The 14100-nt window shown below is 61.3% G+C and overlaps 3 protein-coding genes across 6 annotated transcripts; 2 read left to right on the forward strand and 1 right to left on the reverse strand.

The window, feature by feature from the left end:
* Positions 1-24: 24 nt before the first annotated feature.
* On the forward strand, positions 25-444 carry ANAPC11 (anaphase promoting complex subunit 11). The gene is made up of 2 exons (XM_074921978.1): positions 25-171; positions 258-444. Exons 1-2 carry the CDS (start codon positions 63-65, stop codon positions 401-403), a joined length of 255 nt encoding a protein of 84 aa, XP_074778079.1. The 5' UTR covers positions 25-62; the 3' UTR covers positions 404-444.
* A 5-nt stretch (positions 445-449) lies between these two features.
* Positions 450-1425, forward strand: NPB (neuropeptide B). Its single transcript, XM_074921977.1, has 2 exons — positions 450-1086; positions 1256-1425. Exons 1-2 carry the CDS (start codon positions 844-846, stop codon positions 1382-1384), a joined length of 372 nt encoding a protein of 123 aa, XP_074778078.1. The 5' UTR covers positions 450-843; the 3' UTR covers positions 1385-1425.
* Positions 1426-3495: 2070 nt separating this feature from the next.
* On the reverse strand, positions 3496-13944 carry PCYT2 (phosphate cytidylyltransferase 2, ethanolamine). 4 transcript variants are annotated; one of them, XM_074922024.1, is made up of 13 exons: positions 13826-13944; positions 13260-13348; positions 12377-12538; positions 10691-10757; positions 10122-10206; positions 9117-9161; positions 7718-7856; positions 7044-7126; positions 6796-6873; positions 6130-6195; positions 5812-5877; positions 5274-5362; positions 3496-4580 (listed from the first exon to the last, which is right to left on the reverse strand). In XM_074922024.1, exons 1-13 carry the CDS (start codon positions 13903-13905, stop codon positions 4490-4492), a joined length of 1140 nt encoding a protein of 379 aa, XP_074778125.1. In that variant the 5' UTR covers positions 13906-13944; the 3' UTR covers positions 3496-4489. The 4 variants fall into 4 exon arrangements, with proteins under 4 accessions (XP_074778125.1, XP_074778128.1, XP_074778126.1 ...); XM_074922027.1 differs by lacking the exon at positions 12377-12538; XM_074922025.1 differs by lacking the exon at positions 5812-5877.
* Positions 13945-14100: the final 156 nt, after the last annotated feature.

A 14100-nucleotide genomic window follows, 5' to 3' on the forward strand; every position in this document is an offset into this window, starting at 1 on the left:
CTTCCGGCGGGGCGGGGCGGGACTTCCTGCGAGTCTGGGCGGGACTTCCGGCGGCGCGGGCGATGCGGGTGCGCGTGCGGAGCTGGCACGGCGTCGCGTCCTGGCTGTGGGTGGCCAACGACGAGAACTGCGGGATCTGCCGCATGGCCTTCAACGGCTGCTGCCCCGACTGTGAGTGCGGCGGCGCCGGGCGGGCGGGGCCCCCGGGGGTGCGGCCCCCGCCCCGGGCCGGTCCTGACGGCCTGTCCGTGCCGCAGGCAAAGTGCCCGGGGACGACTGCCCGCTGGTGTGGGGGCAGTGCTCGCACTGCTTCCACATGCACTGCATCCTCAAGTGGCTGAACTCGCAGCAGGTCCAGCAGCACTGCCCCATGTGCCGCCAGGAGTGGAAGTTCAAGGAGTGATGCCCGGGCTCCGCCGTTAACACGGGCGGGGGGGGGGGGGGGGGGGGTGCGCGGGACCGGGACGCGGCCGGGACCGTTTCTCGCTGCTCCGCGCTCCCGGCCGGGCAGCCCTCAATAAACGCGCGGCCACCTCGCTGCTCCGGTGTTTTTCCGCGCTCGGGGTCGGTGCTCGAGTTGCGGGCAGCGCCGCGGGACACGCGTTCGGGGGCGGAAAGCGGCTCTGCCGGGCGCGGTGGCGGGGGTCGGTGTGGGGACGCGCCCCGAGCTTTACCCGGCGCCCTGGGGATGGCGGCGGGGCCGCCGGCGAGCAGCTCCTTCCCCGTGGGCTCCGCCGCCCCGGGAGGGCGGGCCGCGGGGCGGGGGCGAGCGAGGCGGGACCCCGCCCGGCTATAAAGGCGGTAGCGGCGGCGGCCCCGGAGCGCTGCGGTCCCGCCGGCACCATGCACGCTGCCCACGGGCTGGGGCTGGCGCTGGCGCTGCTCTGGCTCTGCCACCTCGCCGAGCCCTGGTACAAGCCGGCGGCTGAGCCCCGCCACTACTCGGTGGGCCGAGCCTCGGGGCTGCTCTCCGGTCTCCGCCGCTCGCCCCATGCCCGCCGCTCCGACACCGACGGCACCGCCGAGCCCGGTCCCGGGATGCTGCCGCCCGGCTCGGCCCGCCTGCCCGCACAGCTCCGCGCCGCGGTGAGTACCGGGGGCTCGGCGGGCGCTGGGGCCGCCCCCCGCGGGACGCTGGACACGGGCAGTGCCCCCCTGGTGCTCCACAGCTGGGGCACGGTGGGGGCACCCCGGCTCCCCTCACCTGTGCCGCGGTGCCTGGGGACCTTGGTCCCTGCTGACCGTCTCCCCGCAGGTGCTGTGCGTGACGGATGTGACCCCCGAGGCACGGATCTGCCGGGTGCTGCCTGGAGCCCCCGGTGCTCTCCGGTGCAGGGTGGACGTGACCATGGCCTTGGACCCCGCAGAGTGTGCAGATGCTTGAGCCGGCACCGGTGGCTCCGTGGTGACAATAAACGTGCTTGGGTTGGCTCTGCTGCCTCTGTCCTTGGAGGGAGGGGGCTGCTGCGGGTGGGCAGGCGCCCGGGTCTGGGGAGCTCCAGGCTGCTGAGAGGGCCGGATGGGCAGCACCCACCTGCCTCCTGCTGCGGGGGACGTGGGCACAGCCCCCACCCGCACCCGGGCTTGGTGACATGAACAGGGGGGCAGCAGCCCCCCAACACCAGCTGCTCCCCCACGCCAGCTGCTCCCCCACAGGGACACTCAGTCCCGGTGAGGGTCACCGGGGCCCTGCCTGGCCCCTGGCAAACACCAGCCGCCCCCTTTATGCAAGGAGCCCCCCTGTGAGGGGCCCCACGGGCACGATGCACCAGGACACCCTGCGGGCCTTGGCAGGGCCCTCGCTCAGCCCATTCCCTGAAATCCTGCAGGTGCCTCAAGGGCTCCGGCAGCTCAGGACCGGCTGTGCAGCCGCAGGGGTGTCCTGGGTGCAGCCCCCGCCCGCAGCGGTGCCACGGTCCCAGGGCCAAGCTCCTGCCTGGAGTCGCCACGTGCTGGGGCAGCAGCAGAGCCCCAACCCGCCCTGAGCGGGGGGGGGGGATGTGCTGTGAGGAGCTTGGGCCACGCTTTGGCTGGGGCAGTGGCCAGCGGTGACCCGCTGGGCATCGGGGCCCACTCACCCCATGGCCCCTTCCTGGGAATGGCTAACGGGGCCCTGGGGGGACGAGCCCCAGCCCTGCTCCACAGCAGGGCCTGGGCTGACGCTGTCGCTCCCCGCAGCAGAGTCACGGTGGCTCTGACAGGGTTCAAGGTGCCTGTTACACCCGTTGGAGAAATGTCAGGGGGAGGGGTCTCTGGGATCAGGGCAGGAACCAGCATCTTAATCTTCTGTGCTTGGGGGAAAAAAACAAACCCCAGATCCCGACAAACCACAGAAAATAAAGTCACAACTATGACATTTCCCTGTCCCCCCGCATTTTAACTCCATGCTCAATTTTGCCCCTGGGACTGACAGGCTGTCAGTAAACAAGCTTAGAAGAAGGGCCCAGAGGCACTTGGAGGAAAGAACATCGTAGGCAAAAGTTTTCAGAGTAAACTCAGAGGCCTCAAGGAACAGCAGCTCCGCCGTGCTCCAGCTGAGCCATTTCCTCACAGATCGGTTCCACCAGCAGGCGCCCGCGCATGGCAGGAGTGGAAATAAAGTGCTTTTGTCATTTTTTAATAAGGGCAGTACCTGTGCGCAGCCCAGAGGCAGCTCGTTTACATGCAAACGCTCAGCCCGGGGTGGATGTGTCACCGTGGCTGAGTTGTTTAATGACGAACTCTCTCCGGGAAGGGTTATTTGTGCGCTCGGCAGCCGGCAGAGCCCGGGAAGGGGCTGACGGCTCTGTCACAGTGCTCTGGGGGCGAGGAGTGACTGCGCCGGCTGCAGGCACAGGGATGCAGCTGCTGTCACAGCCCCCAGCACCCGGGGGGCTCCAGCTACATCGGGCGGGGACGGGAAGCTCTTGGCTCTCCGGTCCCTCGTGCCCAGCAGGAGCGATCCCACACGGGTGGGAGTCTTGGCTCTTGTTGCGGATGGCACTGAAATGCCAACACGCGAGCGCAGGCTCTGGGATCAGCAACTACTCGGCCGTGAGACCCCGAGCTCGTCTGCAGCTGCGCTGTCCCCAGCATGGACCCACGCAGAGCCCTCAGAATCGGGTCACCTCCTCCCTCGGTACCACCACGGTTACGTACCTGCCGAACTGCTGAGACTCTTCACCTTTCCGGTGCCAATTTTGCTGCACTTTGAGTCCAGAAACTGCAGAACACGGCAAAGACACTCCCCACACACCGTCTAGTTCAATTTTCTAGTGAATTCAGAAAAAACCTCCTCCTGCCCTGAGCACAGCTTCTGGCCAGAGCAATCCCTGAGCTCCCCCCCACAAACCCAACGTTCCCCAGGGCTCAGCCTGGGCTGCCCGGGGACAACGAGCTGGTTCTTGGGCTGTAGCAGCCGCTCCCCGGCGCCCAACGGAGCTCCAGGGAACTGCTCCAACCAGGGGCCTGGCCCCCCCCCGCTACCCAGGCTCAAGGCCCAGAGAGACCCACACACACCTCATCGACATTTTATTAATGATCAGCAACAAAAGTTTACAACAGAGAGGACAACAGAACCGGCATGGAAGGACCGTCCGGCACAGCGCCGCGCGGGGAGCGGCCCAGGGCCCCACCACAGCACCCAGGAATGTAAGAGGGGGGTAGGGGCTCAGCCCAGCACCCGTCCCCGCGCCTCCCCCCAGGGGCACCCGCGCTGCGCGTCAGCAAACAGGCGTGAAACGTCAGGGCCCTCCCTGCAGTCACCGCCAGGCACGCGCTGGACGTCGGCAGCAGCAGGAGGGCTCCGAGCAGGGGCTGCACCGGGCCTCAACCCACCAGGGAAAGCGCCGGGTCCTCGCGCCCCCAGCCCCCGCCCGCTGCCTCTTCCTGAGGCACCAAACGAGCCCCCGGCGCCGGACACAGCGGCGAGGGGCTTCGTCCAGCCAAAGCCCACCTGGCTCTGGGGCTGGTGCTTGTGAACCCCGGGCCCGGGGCCGGCGGCACCTCCAGCAACCGGCACAGCGAGGGCCCGGCGGAGGAATGGCGAGGGCCGCGACCGTCCCCGGGTGGGGGGGGCCGCCCCCCACCCCCAAAGGGCGGCTCCCGAGCACAGACGCGGGTCTGGGCGGCCGAAATGGAGGGGCTGGGGCAGCAGCTCCACGTCCCTCCTACTAAAAGCCAGAGATGGCAGAAGGTAAAAGCACATCAACATGTTAAAACATTAGTTATAATTAAAATCGAGGTTTTTTTCTTTTGTCAGATCTCCTCAGATCTCCTCCTGGGAAAGGGGACGGGGGGCTGATTAACAGAGGAAAAACTAGGCAGCAGGATCCCAACTCATTATATCTGCGTAATTAGTGCCGGAGGAGCAAGGACAGAAGGGGTAGGACAGCACATCCTGCGTGCCAGCAGCGGTGTCCCCGCTCCGGGGTCCCCCTCAAAGAGCTTCGGCTCCTCGAGAGCACGAGGCTGCGGCGCTCTGCGACCCACCCGTCAGCTCAGGGCTGGCCTAGTGCTTCTCCTCGTCCAGTCTCCTCATGGCCTCCAACACCGCCAGCTCTTTCGCTTCCTTCTTCTGGTTCCTGGCTTCAAACTCCAGCCTGCATCAATCACAAAGTGAGATTCTCATCCGTCCATATCTCCAGTGTGACTAAAAGCACCTGGACCAGGGGAGCGCTGCCTTCTCAGGCACTCTTTGTTCTGAGAGTATTTCAAAAACCTCACCCGCACCCCCACTGCACCCCCAGACCCCTCTTCAAGATCCAGCACCCAGAGCCTGCCACGCCTGTTCCCATCACCCCGCGGTCCCAGGCTCCCCCACTGCTCAAACATTACTTATTTCCTCCTCTGTGGAAGACGCAGCTATTTCATGCTTGGTCCATCCTGGGACCACTTTTAGTGCCGTAACACCAAAGTCAAGTTTATCACTGACCTGAGCCAAGGTCACTGAAGGTGAAGGGCTCAGGCCTAAAAAAGCAGAGCTCTGAAAGAAGCAACATGCTTCCTTCCCCAAGAATACAGGAAGGAAATGTTATCATTAACAGAGGAGGAGAAATAATAAAACGTGCCATGAAGCACATTCTGAGGCAGCAGAGTTTAGCTGTGCCTTCTCCCATCCAGTCCAGTGCACCCAGACCTGAGCAGCCTGCCCAGGCTGCGGAAGGCAAAGGACCAGTTCACCGACTCCGTGCCTTTAGACAAACCCTTCTCTTCCACTTTGATCCCATTAATTAGTCCCCAGACAAGCTGGATGGAACAGCATACAACAGAGCTGAGAGATAAGAAAAGCCAACCTGTTCTTGATGATTCTTTGCACAATTAAATCTGTGGTGAGGTTGCTGCCACTGTCCACCAGCTGGAAAATGCCGCGTCTCTTGGGCTCCTGCGAACAGACAGAGCAGGCTCAGCTGTGGAAAACACGCGAGAGCTCCGGGTTTAAGGCTCAGCAGTGAAAGCTGAGCAGGAGTCACAGCGGGTCCTGCGGGCACCCAGCCAGGCACGACACACAACGATCTCCTGAGACACACAGTAAACAAATGACTAGAGCAGAGCTTCAGGTATGTGGGAGCTGCCCGGGACTGGCACGAGCACAGGATTTCTCGCTCTGCCATGAAGGCACCAGAAACAGGCAAAACAAAACGATGACTAAAAGAATGGAGGTGTTGCAAGTGATTTACAGGCTCTGCTCCAAGTAGCTGCCCTCAGGGTTGGATGAAAAACAGCGTCACCTGCCAAGGAGGTGCCTGGGGAGCGTCCTCTGCAACACAAACTCCGTGCTCAGGAACACGAAAACCAGCCACGCTGCCTCCCCCAGCAGCAGGCACAGCTCACCTGGTAGGGATCAGAACCGTCCTTGTCTGGCACCACCTCAGTCATCCCATGACACACAAGTGTCACCTGGAGAAGGACACAAAGTCACTGACAACATCCGAAAGGTGAAGGGACTTTCCCTGCCACTGCCCTCCCTGCAGCACAGCTGGAGACCAGCACAGCCGCCCCTCCTGGACCAGGCCTGGCAGCGCATCTGGAGCCCCCTGCACCCCTGCCGAGAAGGACCATCTTTCTTCTACACCCCTGTGCTTCCCTGCACCACTTTGGCCTCGTAAGTGCATCACACCTTCATGTCCATCTGCACACAGAGACACTCACCTTGAAGTGATCCAGCAGGTCGGCAGTGACAGCGTAGGGGGCTCCAATCACCACTTCGGAGACATACTGGAAAAGAAACCAGATAAAACAGTCCAGACTTGGGAGAAAAAAAAAAACAAACCACCACAAAAACCAACAAAAAACCCAAAACAAACCCCAAAACAGAGGCCAACCTGTTTCCTAAACAGACTTGAGCAGGTCAGCTGGTTATAGAGTCAGGGACTCAAATGAGGGAACATGGGAGTGGGTTTAGTAGCCACAGCTTCTCACACAGCATCTTTTTGTTCCACTAAAGAATACGCCTTCTGGTAGCATGCATACAGCAAATCCAGAAGTTAACTGCTCAGGGCACATGTTTCTGGGCCTCCCCACACTTATTTCCCAGGAATTTTCTCTCCTGCTGCAGGGAGCGAGAGCCTTCTCCAAGAACAGGGCTGTCCGTGCCCAGAGCACAGCCAGGCACAACCTGCCTTCCCACGGCCCGAGCTCAGCTCAACCAGGACAACCCAGGGGCCTCCGACTCCTCCCGAGAGCAGCCAGCACCTCCAGCAGCCCGAAGGGATCAGTCTTGTGCCCTCTCGGTGCACAACGAACTCTCCAGGCGACCGCCCAGCCCCGGGCACCTCCCGGAGCAGCGCGGAGGCACCGACCAACCCCAGCACTCACCCTGCAGGCCAAGACACTGAGTGTCCTCTCATGGATGTTCATGATGGGATAGTTCTTCCCTTTGTAGCGATTTACTTCCTAAGGCAAAACACCAGGCATGATTAGAAGAGACGCAGCAGCCCCCCTCCCTCTCACTTTCTCTGCACGTGGAAGTCCCGCGTTGGCCCTTCCCTCCCCTCCCGCCTCCCGGCACAGCCCGCTGCCTTCAGGAGGGGCCAGGCTGCCCTTGGGACAACGTCACCACAGACCTGATCAAAGTGCAGCCCAGCAATGATGTAGGGCTTCTCTGCCAGCTGGTGAACCTTCTCCAGGAAATCCACGTGCCCAATATCTGTAGATTGGCTTAAGGAATTGAAGCTGACATGGGAAATAAGGAAAGACAGAAACAGACACACTGAAAAACCACAGAGGGAGACAGGAATCCCAAGGATTTCATATTTGCATTACTCGATGCCTACATCCTAAAACAGTTGCCTCCTTCCTCCTCAGGCTCCACAGGTTTCTGGCTTTTTGACCGGAATCTTTTCAGCTCCACCTTACCCAGACTGAACTTTGCTTCCATCCAGAATTTCTGTCCATTTTGGGTGTTCCGGCACAATGCCCCAACAGCTGCCCCAGGGATGAAGCGTCTGCTCCAGATGCCCTGTGCAGTCCCTTGGTCTGGAGAGCAGGGGAACAGCCAGCCATCCTCCTGAAATCCCCCAACAACCACACATCTCTCTCTCGAGGAGCTATTGCTCCTTCCTCAGTGTCCTGTGCCTAAGAAACTGCCAGTAAGAACTCCTGCCTCCCTCACATGCACACATACAAAGTAAAAAATAAGGAAAAAAAGAGGCAAATACCTAAGTCTGGTGCCTTAAAACACAAAACATCAAACACAAAGAGCAATGCTACTTTCTCCACAAAACAGAGTCAAGGATACGGAACAGGTCAAAGGCTCCAGCCACGTAGATGATGGTGTCTCCTGGCTGCGGTTCCTTCCCCGACGCAAACTGGATGATCTTCTGAGACGTCTGTAGGAACTGCGAGACGCCCGTCCAGGGACTGCGGCCTTTGGGCCCCTGGGAAGACACCACAGACGATTCCTCTGCAGGCCCAGGATGGGGTGGGACAGCACGCAGAACGGAGCTGTGAGCAGTGTGCTGGCCTGAATTTGCTGTCAGACATCACAACTCTGCACCAAGTATTTCAGCAATTTGCTCTGTCAAACCCAGTCTAAAGCGTCCCCTCAAGAGCCAGCTAAGGGGATGAGAGGCAAGCTCAGGAAGGAGAAAGGCATCAGGGCAGCCTCAGATTCCAGGAGAGGCAAAGCGTTCCGAGGGGGACACACACAACCCACCTACGCTCTCCTCGGGCCTCGCAGCCCCTCGACCCTTTGCCCGGGTGAGGGACGCCGGGCTGGGAGGGGATGACCCACAGCTCCAGCAAGGGCCAGATGCCAGCGCCACCGGAACGAGGACGGAGCTTGATCCCCACCCCGTGGCAGCTTCAGAAACCGGCACCGAGCCACCCGCTGCGGCCCCTGCTCCGCTGCCCTCCAGCTCCCAGCTCAGCGGGACCAGGGCCGGCCTTACGGAGGGCAGCATGCAGAAGGGGGGTATGCAGGGGCCTGGTGCCCACATATTGTCCCCAGCACCAGGAAACAGCCATGCTGGAGCAACAGGGCCCATAAAGCCTGCCCAAAAAACCCAGCGTGGTGGGGAACAAAGGATGACCCAGCCTGGTCAGCAGGCCCCCTCTGAGCAAGATTTACTCAAGCTGTACATCCAGGTGCTCGTTACTCAGGGACAATCCAATACCCAGGGCAAAAAAAGGGCCAATAGCTCTTAGGTGGTAGCCCAAGACGTGAGCTGGACACGGCGGCAGAGGAGCCCAGGACTGCTCTGCTGCCCGAAGACCAGGCATGCGAGTTCTGCAGCGCAGCAAGGGAGCTACATGCCTCTACGTAAACACTTGCCAGACCTCATGCAGCACCTTTGAAAACACCAGCACTAAAAGGAGCATCCACAGAGGCTGTCCCGAGGCTGGAACTGCAGGCACTCAGGTCCCAAAGGAAGCAGCAATCAAGAATTTACGAGCGAGCCAGAAACACAGCGAAGGCTCCATGGGTGCAGCAGCTCTGCGGCACCACCAAAGGGCAGTTCCCAGGCCCTGCGCGGCCACACCTGCCTATTCCACTGACTGCGGGAGCTACTGTGACATTCCTGGGGTTAGTACGACGCAGCAGGGGAAACAAGCCTGCAACACAGGCCAGAAAGCACATCTGGAATCCCCCTCAGACAGGACAACCACCAGACATCGATGAGCAGAACTCACGTTACCTTCCCAAAGTTGTCAGTGTGCTTCCGACAGTCCAGGTCCTCATCCTGAAGGGAGACAAAGGGTCAAAAAGTTTAAGCACTCACGTATGCTTGTGTGTGACAGAAGTGCTGGGAAGTCCTGGCTCAGGTTGCACTTCACTGGTCCCTGGCACCGAACGCTGACAAACTAGTTAATACCTAAACCAGAGTCGTGTCCCAGCACGATCAGATGAACCGTGTCGTTATCTGATCCCAGCCTGGCACCACGCGGCAACGGTGGCTCCTGCCCTACCTGCACACTGACGTCCTCCCTCAAGCCCCTGAGAGGAGTGTCCCTCCTCCTGTCTCCTTCCAGAGAGGCTCCGACCTCTGCAGGCAGCGGGGAGACTCTGCCGGGCGTCGCTGACCTCGCATGTTAGGGCAGAGCCAGCGGAACGGCTCGGCACACTGAGATCTCCCTCCACTCCTGAACTCTCCTGCGAGTCCCTTGTCCTGCCCCTGCGGCCATCTGGGAGACTCCATTCACTGGAGCCTTTGCTTACCAAGTCAATTCAACCACTAACCAACCTAAACCTCCTTCCCTTCCTTTCCCTTGGTTAGGTTAGCTATCTACCAGGCAGTGAAAGGTCTGGTGAGCCTGGGGACAGCAGAAGGCAGAAGCGCGCGACTCGGTGGGAAGGGAGAGGACTGTCCAGTGCTGGATCGACGGGGCTGCACGACGGAGTCTCATGCTTGGAGAAGCCACAGGCTGGCCTGCAGCTCCCAGAACGTTCCTGGAGCCCACACCAATCACCAGTCCCCCCTCACACCCTTCCAAAGCAGCGCGGGCTGAGATCACGCCGCGATCTCAGACAGGCTTAAGCAAACCTAAGCAGGTTGTTCTGCTGCCACTATTCACACTCAGCTTGCTGGTGCCCGCGCAGCGGGGAGAGGCCCGGGAGCTCTACTGCCCTTCGGGACAGCAAAAGGGAAAGAGCTGGCGTAGGCCCTGGACTCCGAGCTCCCACCCAAGGCCCTCTGACTCACTATGTTGCTGTGGTGAGCCTTAGTCATGAGCAGCATGCGGCCAACGAGGTCGGTAGTGGACACACCTTGGGTGCGTTTGCATTCCCTGCAGGGAGACAAGCAAAGGGTGAAGCTGGAGCCACAGGAGCACGCGCCACCTCCTCTTCCCACCGCCCCCCCCAGACACCTGTGACCCCTGAAAAACCCAAACCAGGGGCCGTCCCGAGAAACTCTTCCTTCTACCTGACCTCAATCTAGAGTACAGCACCAATTGCTGAGCCTCTGCATCTCCTTCACACCACAGCAACTGCTCCTAGGAGGAGATCTCGGCTCGCACAGAGCTCCCGCCAGCACTAACGCCCATGAGGCTCCACGGCAGAGCCAGCGTCCACCAGGAGCGGGAAGCTCCCGCCAGCCAGCCGCAAGCCTGCGGCGCTTCCCAGAAGCCAAAATGGTAGGAGCAGCTGAAGCTCTGACACACGTTACAGCAAAATTAGCGTGACCCGAAGATATCTGTGCTTCATCTGGCTTCCCTTCAGGGCATGAACTCCCAGAAACAGCCCAAAAGCGGGTAAGCAGCAGCAGGTTACCTGTACCGCCCTGCTGTCTTCACTTCCTCGTAGGTATCTTTGCCGTCTATGGTCAGGGTGATGTCATCTGTGGAGAGAGAAAAGCCTCGGAACCGCACCCTGAGCCTGCCTGCACAAAAGCTGCTTTAGAACGACAGCGGCAGCAGCTCAGCGAGCCCAGCACCACAGCCAGCCTGGGAGTCCTGCGTAGGGGGCACCTCCCGCACCCCGCGGAAATGCCGGGGGTTTGCGGGACTGCCCCATCCCTGGAGACGAGCCTGTTCCTGGACGCTGCGCACTGGCAGCCGCCTGGTCCGCTGGTTTAGGTAGTCCAGAAAGCACAAGCTGGTTGCCCCTGCAGCGAATCCAGCAGCGGGCACGGCTGAATTATTGGCTGAATGACAACAAGCAGGTATCACCAGTCTCCATCTCAAAAAGCACCTTAACTCCTCCAGGACTGGTTTTAGCCATCGATGTTACAGCTTCTCCAGTCAATTGGTTCTCCACTGGCCAGTTCCTCCCCTCAGCCATGGCACCTCTGCAGTGACATACGCTACGCTCCCGAGGAGTCAGGTCTGGTTCATCTAACTCACCCAACAAAAACACCTCTCGTCTACTTGTGAAGATTTTATACTATGGCTACAAGGGAAAACCTGAGCTGGCTTTCATTTGGCACAACAGCCGAAGAGTTCCAAAACCCCACACCCTGACCCCGGGGCACAGGGACACAGACGAGAACACGCTGCAAGCGTGGCCCCGCGTGCCGGGGGAGAGGCAGAGAGAGCGGCTTTGCCGCCTGTCACCGGCCCAGTTAAGCTCAGCGATTTCAAAACTTATCTTCTGCACAAACACAGCCTGGCGAAACTGCAGCGCCTGAGTGTGTTCTTCAGGTAGAAGCACTGAATGATTTGTCCGAAGGGATAAACGCAGGGAAACTGGAGCAAAGGCCACGAGCACTTCTCTGCTGCCATAATCCCTCTCCGAGTCCAGTAAGGGGTCATGCACCCCAAACACGCTCAGGGAGGCAATTACATTAACGAGGACTCTGACAGTCACCCCATCCACGTGAAAAAGCCTTATCAGTCTTACAGAAGATTAATGATTTATTTACATTTAATCAAATACTTTGCTTATGGATAGCAGGTGGCTGGGACCAGATGAGGAAGGATGAGTGCAAAGACTAGTCCTGATTAAACTAACAGGAGGGGCTGAGGCCAGACGAGCAGGAGCAGCAGTCCCAGGAAGGGACAGAGTGCAAGAGCAAGAATGCTTCCTCAGAACACAGCTTCCCTTCAGTGACTGCCAGCTGAAAAGCGTTCATATCGAGAACTAGGTCTCTGACCACAGGGTCAGCTAAGCCCTGAACAGCTTATCAGCTGGACAGAGAGGAGCTTTTCAGATCTGATCTCATCCCAGGGTAAGAAGATACAAACACGACTGTACTTCTGCACTCTTACATTTTTAACGGTGTTTTTCACATTTAAGTTTTGTAAATGACTTTCCCCTACACACAAATCTCTGCTAGTGCTAAAGGCAGCCTCGGGATAGTTGTCAGACAAGGCGTTTCACCTCTGTAAGTGGAGGGGTGTTTGTTAACACCCTCAGGATGCCCAGCAACCTGCGCCCGTCTCCAGAGGAGCAGAGGAGCAGCCACACTGCCCCGCACAGCCCGTGAGAACGCGGCTGTCACCCCGGAATTCCACTCACCACCATGCACACAGAAGTCACAGTTATATTTGTCCAGGGTTTCCAGTGTGGTGACATAGGGAGCTCCTGGAGCAATCTCATCCACCCACTTGATGGCTTGCACCATTTTGTACCTCTCCTCCTGCGTGAAGACAGGGGGGCCCTTGTGCTTGGCAATCTCCTCTGGGCAAGAAACAGAAAAACCCAGTTAGAAGCCCGTCCTACAGCTACGACGACTCTCCCCTACAGGAGCCTCACTCATTTCACGGGCAGGTGAACTTCTCCCAGGGCTTACACTCAGCTCGGAACGGGTCTGTGGTAGAGAAGGAAGCCCCAGAAGGACCAGACGAGGTGCTAATTCCGCTGCATTTCCCAAGTGCGTAACAAGGGCCTGGGAATTCACTCCGAAGGCAAAAGGTCTCAGTGCCTCCCTGTGCCAGGTTCTTCCTACTGGGGGGACACCTGGGCCTCCCGAGAGCCCCCATGGGGAAACTCCCGTTCCGAGGAGCAGCCTCGCGCTACGGGTGGTTCGTGCCAGGAAACACCCGGTAAAGCAACGGAAAATCCACCTTCACACGCAAGAGCTAACTCCCAGCACTTAACTCCCAGCGGGGCTTGAAAGGAGTTTTCTCCACACAGCAGCGGTTTGGAGCGCCAGCTCTGCAGCTGCACCGGCAGGGCCAGACACGTTCAGCGGGTGCGGCTGTGTGCAGCGCCGGGCACAGGGACCCCCGAGGGAGGGCCGGGAGCGGGGCGGGGCGAGGCGCTGCCTGTCCCAGGGCCGACACCTCTCCCTCGGAGCTGCCGCTGCGCCGGGAGCCGCGGGAAGGGCCCGTTCTGCATCGGGGCTCCGTGCCCGCGGGGCTGAGGCCGCCCGAGGTGAACGGCCGCGGAAGCCTCTTACCGTCCGTGTGCACTCCAACGATCAGGTAATCGCCCATGGCCCGCGCCTGGCGCAGCTGGTTCGAGTGCCCGTAGTGCACCATGTCGTAGCTGGAACGACAACGGCCCGGTTCAGCCCGGGGCGCCGCGGGAGGTGACCTTCCCCCGAGTTTAAAGTCTCCCCGTTACCGTGCGGGATCGCCGCGTCTACAGCTGCTCCGCGGGCTCAGCGGCTCCACCCCGCCCCGCCGCAACCGACCACCCGCCCGCGGCCGGGGAGCGCGGTGCCGGCCCGGCCGGGACCCCCCCCGGCACTTGCCGGCCGCCGCTCCGGACGGCCCCGCCGGCGAACGCGGCCCGGCGGTTTCGCCGAGGCCCGAGCCGCGGAGCCCGACGGCGCTCCCGGCGCCGGAGCTGTCCCGTCCCGCTGCCGCCCGCCCCGGGGCCCCGCGGGGAGCAGCCCCGGGGCCCGGCCCGCCGCGGTCACAGAGGAGCCGGAGGCACCAGCGCAGCCAACACCGTTTATTTCTCCGGGCGACGCGACGCGACAGCCCGCCCGGCCCCGCCGCCCGGCCCGGCCCCACTCACCAGCCGTCACACCAGACGCGCACGGGCCGGTTGGCCGCCGCGGGGCCGCCGCCGCCGCCCGCCGCCCCGTTGCGCAGCATGGCCGCGCGGACACCGGCGCCGCCGCCCGCCCGCGGCCGAGCGCGCGGGGCCGCCGCCGCCCCGCCCCCGCCGCCATGTCGGGGCGTGTCCCCGCCGCCCGCCAAGCCCCGCCCCCGCCGCCATGTCGGGGCGTGTCCCCGCCGCCCGCCAAGCCCCGCCCCCGCCGCCACGTCGGGGCGCGTCCCCGACGCTAG

This window comes from Athene noctua, chromosome 18, assembly GCF_965140245.1.
Source record: "Athene noctua chromosome 18, bAthNoc1.hap1.1, whole genome shotgun sequence".
NCBI lineage: Eukaryota > Metazoa > Chordata > Aves > Strigiformes > Strigidae > Athene > Athene noctua.

Coding starts and splice junctions, on each gene's coding strand:
- ANAPC11 (XM_074921978.1), top strand. CDS start 63: ATGCGGGTGCGCGTGCGGAGCTGGCACGGCGTCGCGTCCTGGCTGTGG. Junction 172..257: donor CAACGGCTGCTGCCCCGACT/GTGAGTGCGGCG, acceptor TCCGTGCCGCAG/GCAAAGTGCCCGGGGACGAC.
- NPB (XM_074921977.1), top strand. CDS start 844: ATGCACGCTGCCCACGGGCTGGGGCTGGCGCTGGCGCTGCTCTGGCTC. Junction 1,087..1,255: donor CCGCACAGCTCCGCGCCGCG/GTGAGTACCGGG, acceptor GTCTCCCCGCAG/GTGCTGTGCGTGACGGATGT.
- PCYT2 (XM_074922023.1), bottom strand. CDS start 13,905: ATGCTGCGCAACGGGGCGGCGGGCGGCGGCGGCGGCCCCGCGGCGGCC. Junction 5,878..6,129: donor ACCTGCTGGATCACTTCAAG/GTGAGTGTCTCT, acceptor GTCCTTCTCCAG/GTGACACTTGTGTGTCATGG. Junction 5,363..5,811: donor ACGGTTCTGATCCCTACCAG/GTGAGCTGTGCC, acceptor GTCTGTTCGCAG/GAGCCCAAGAGACGCGGCAT.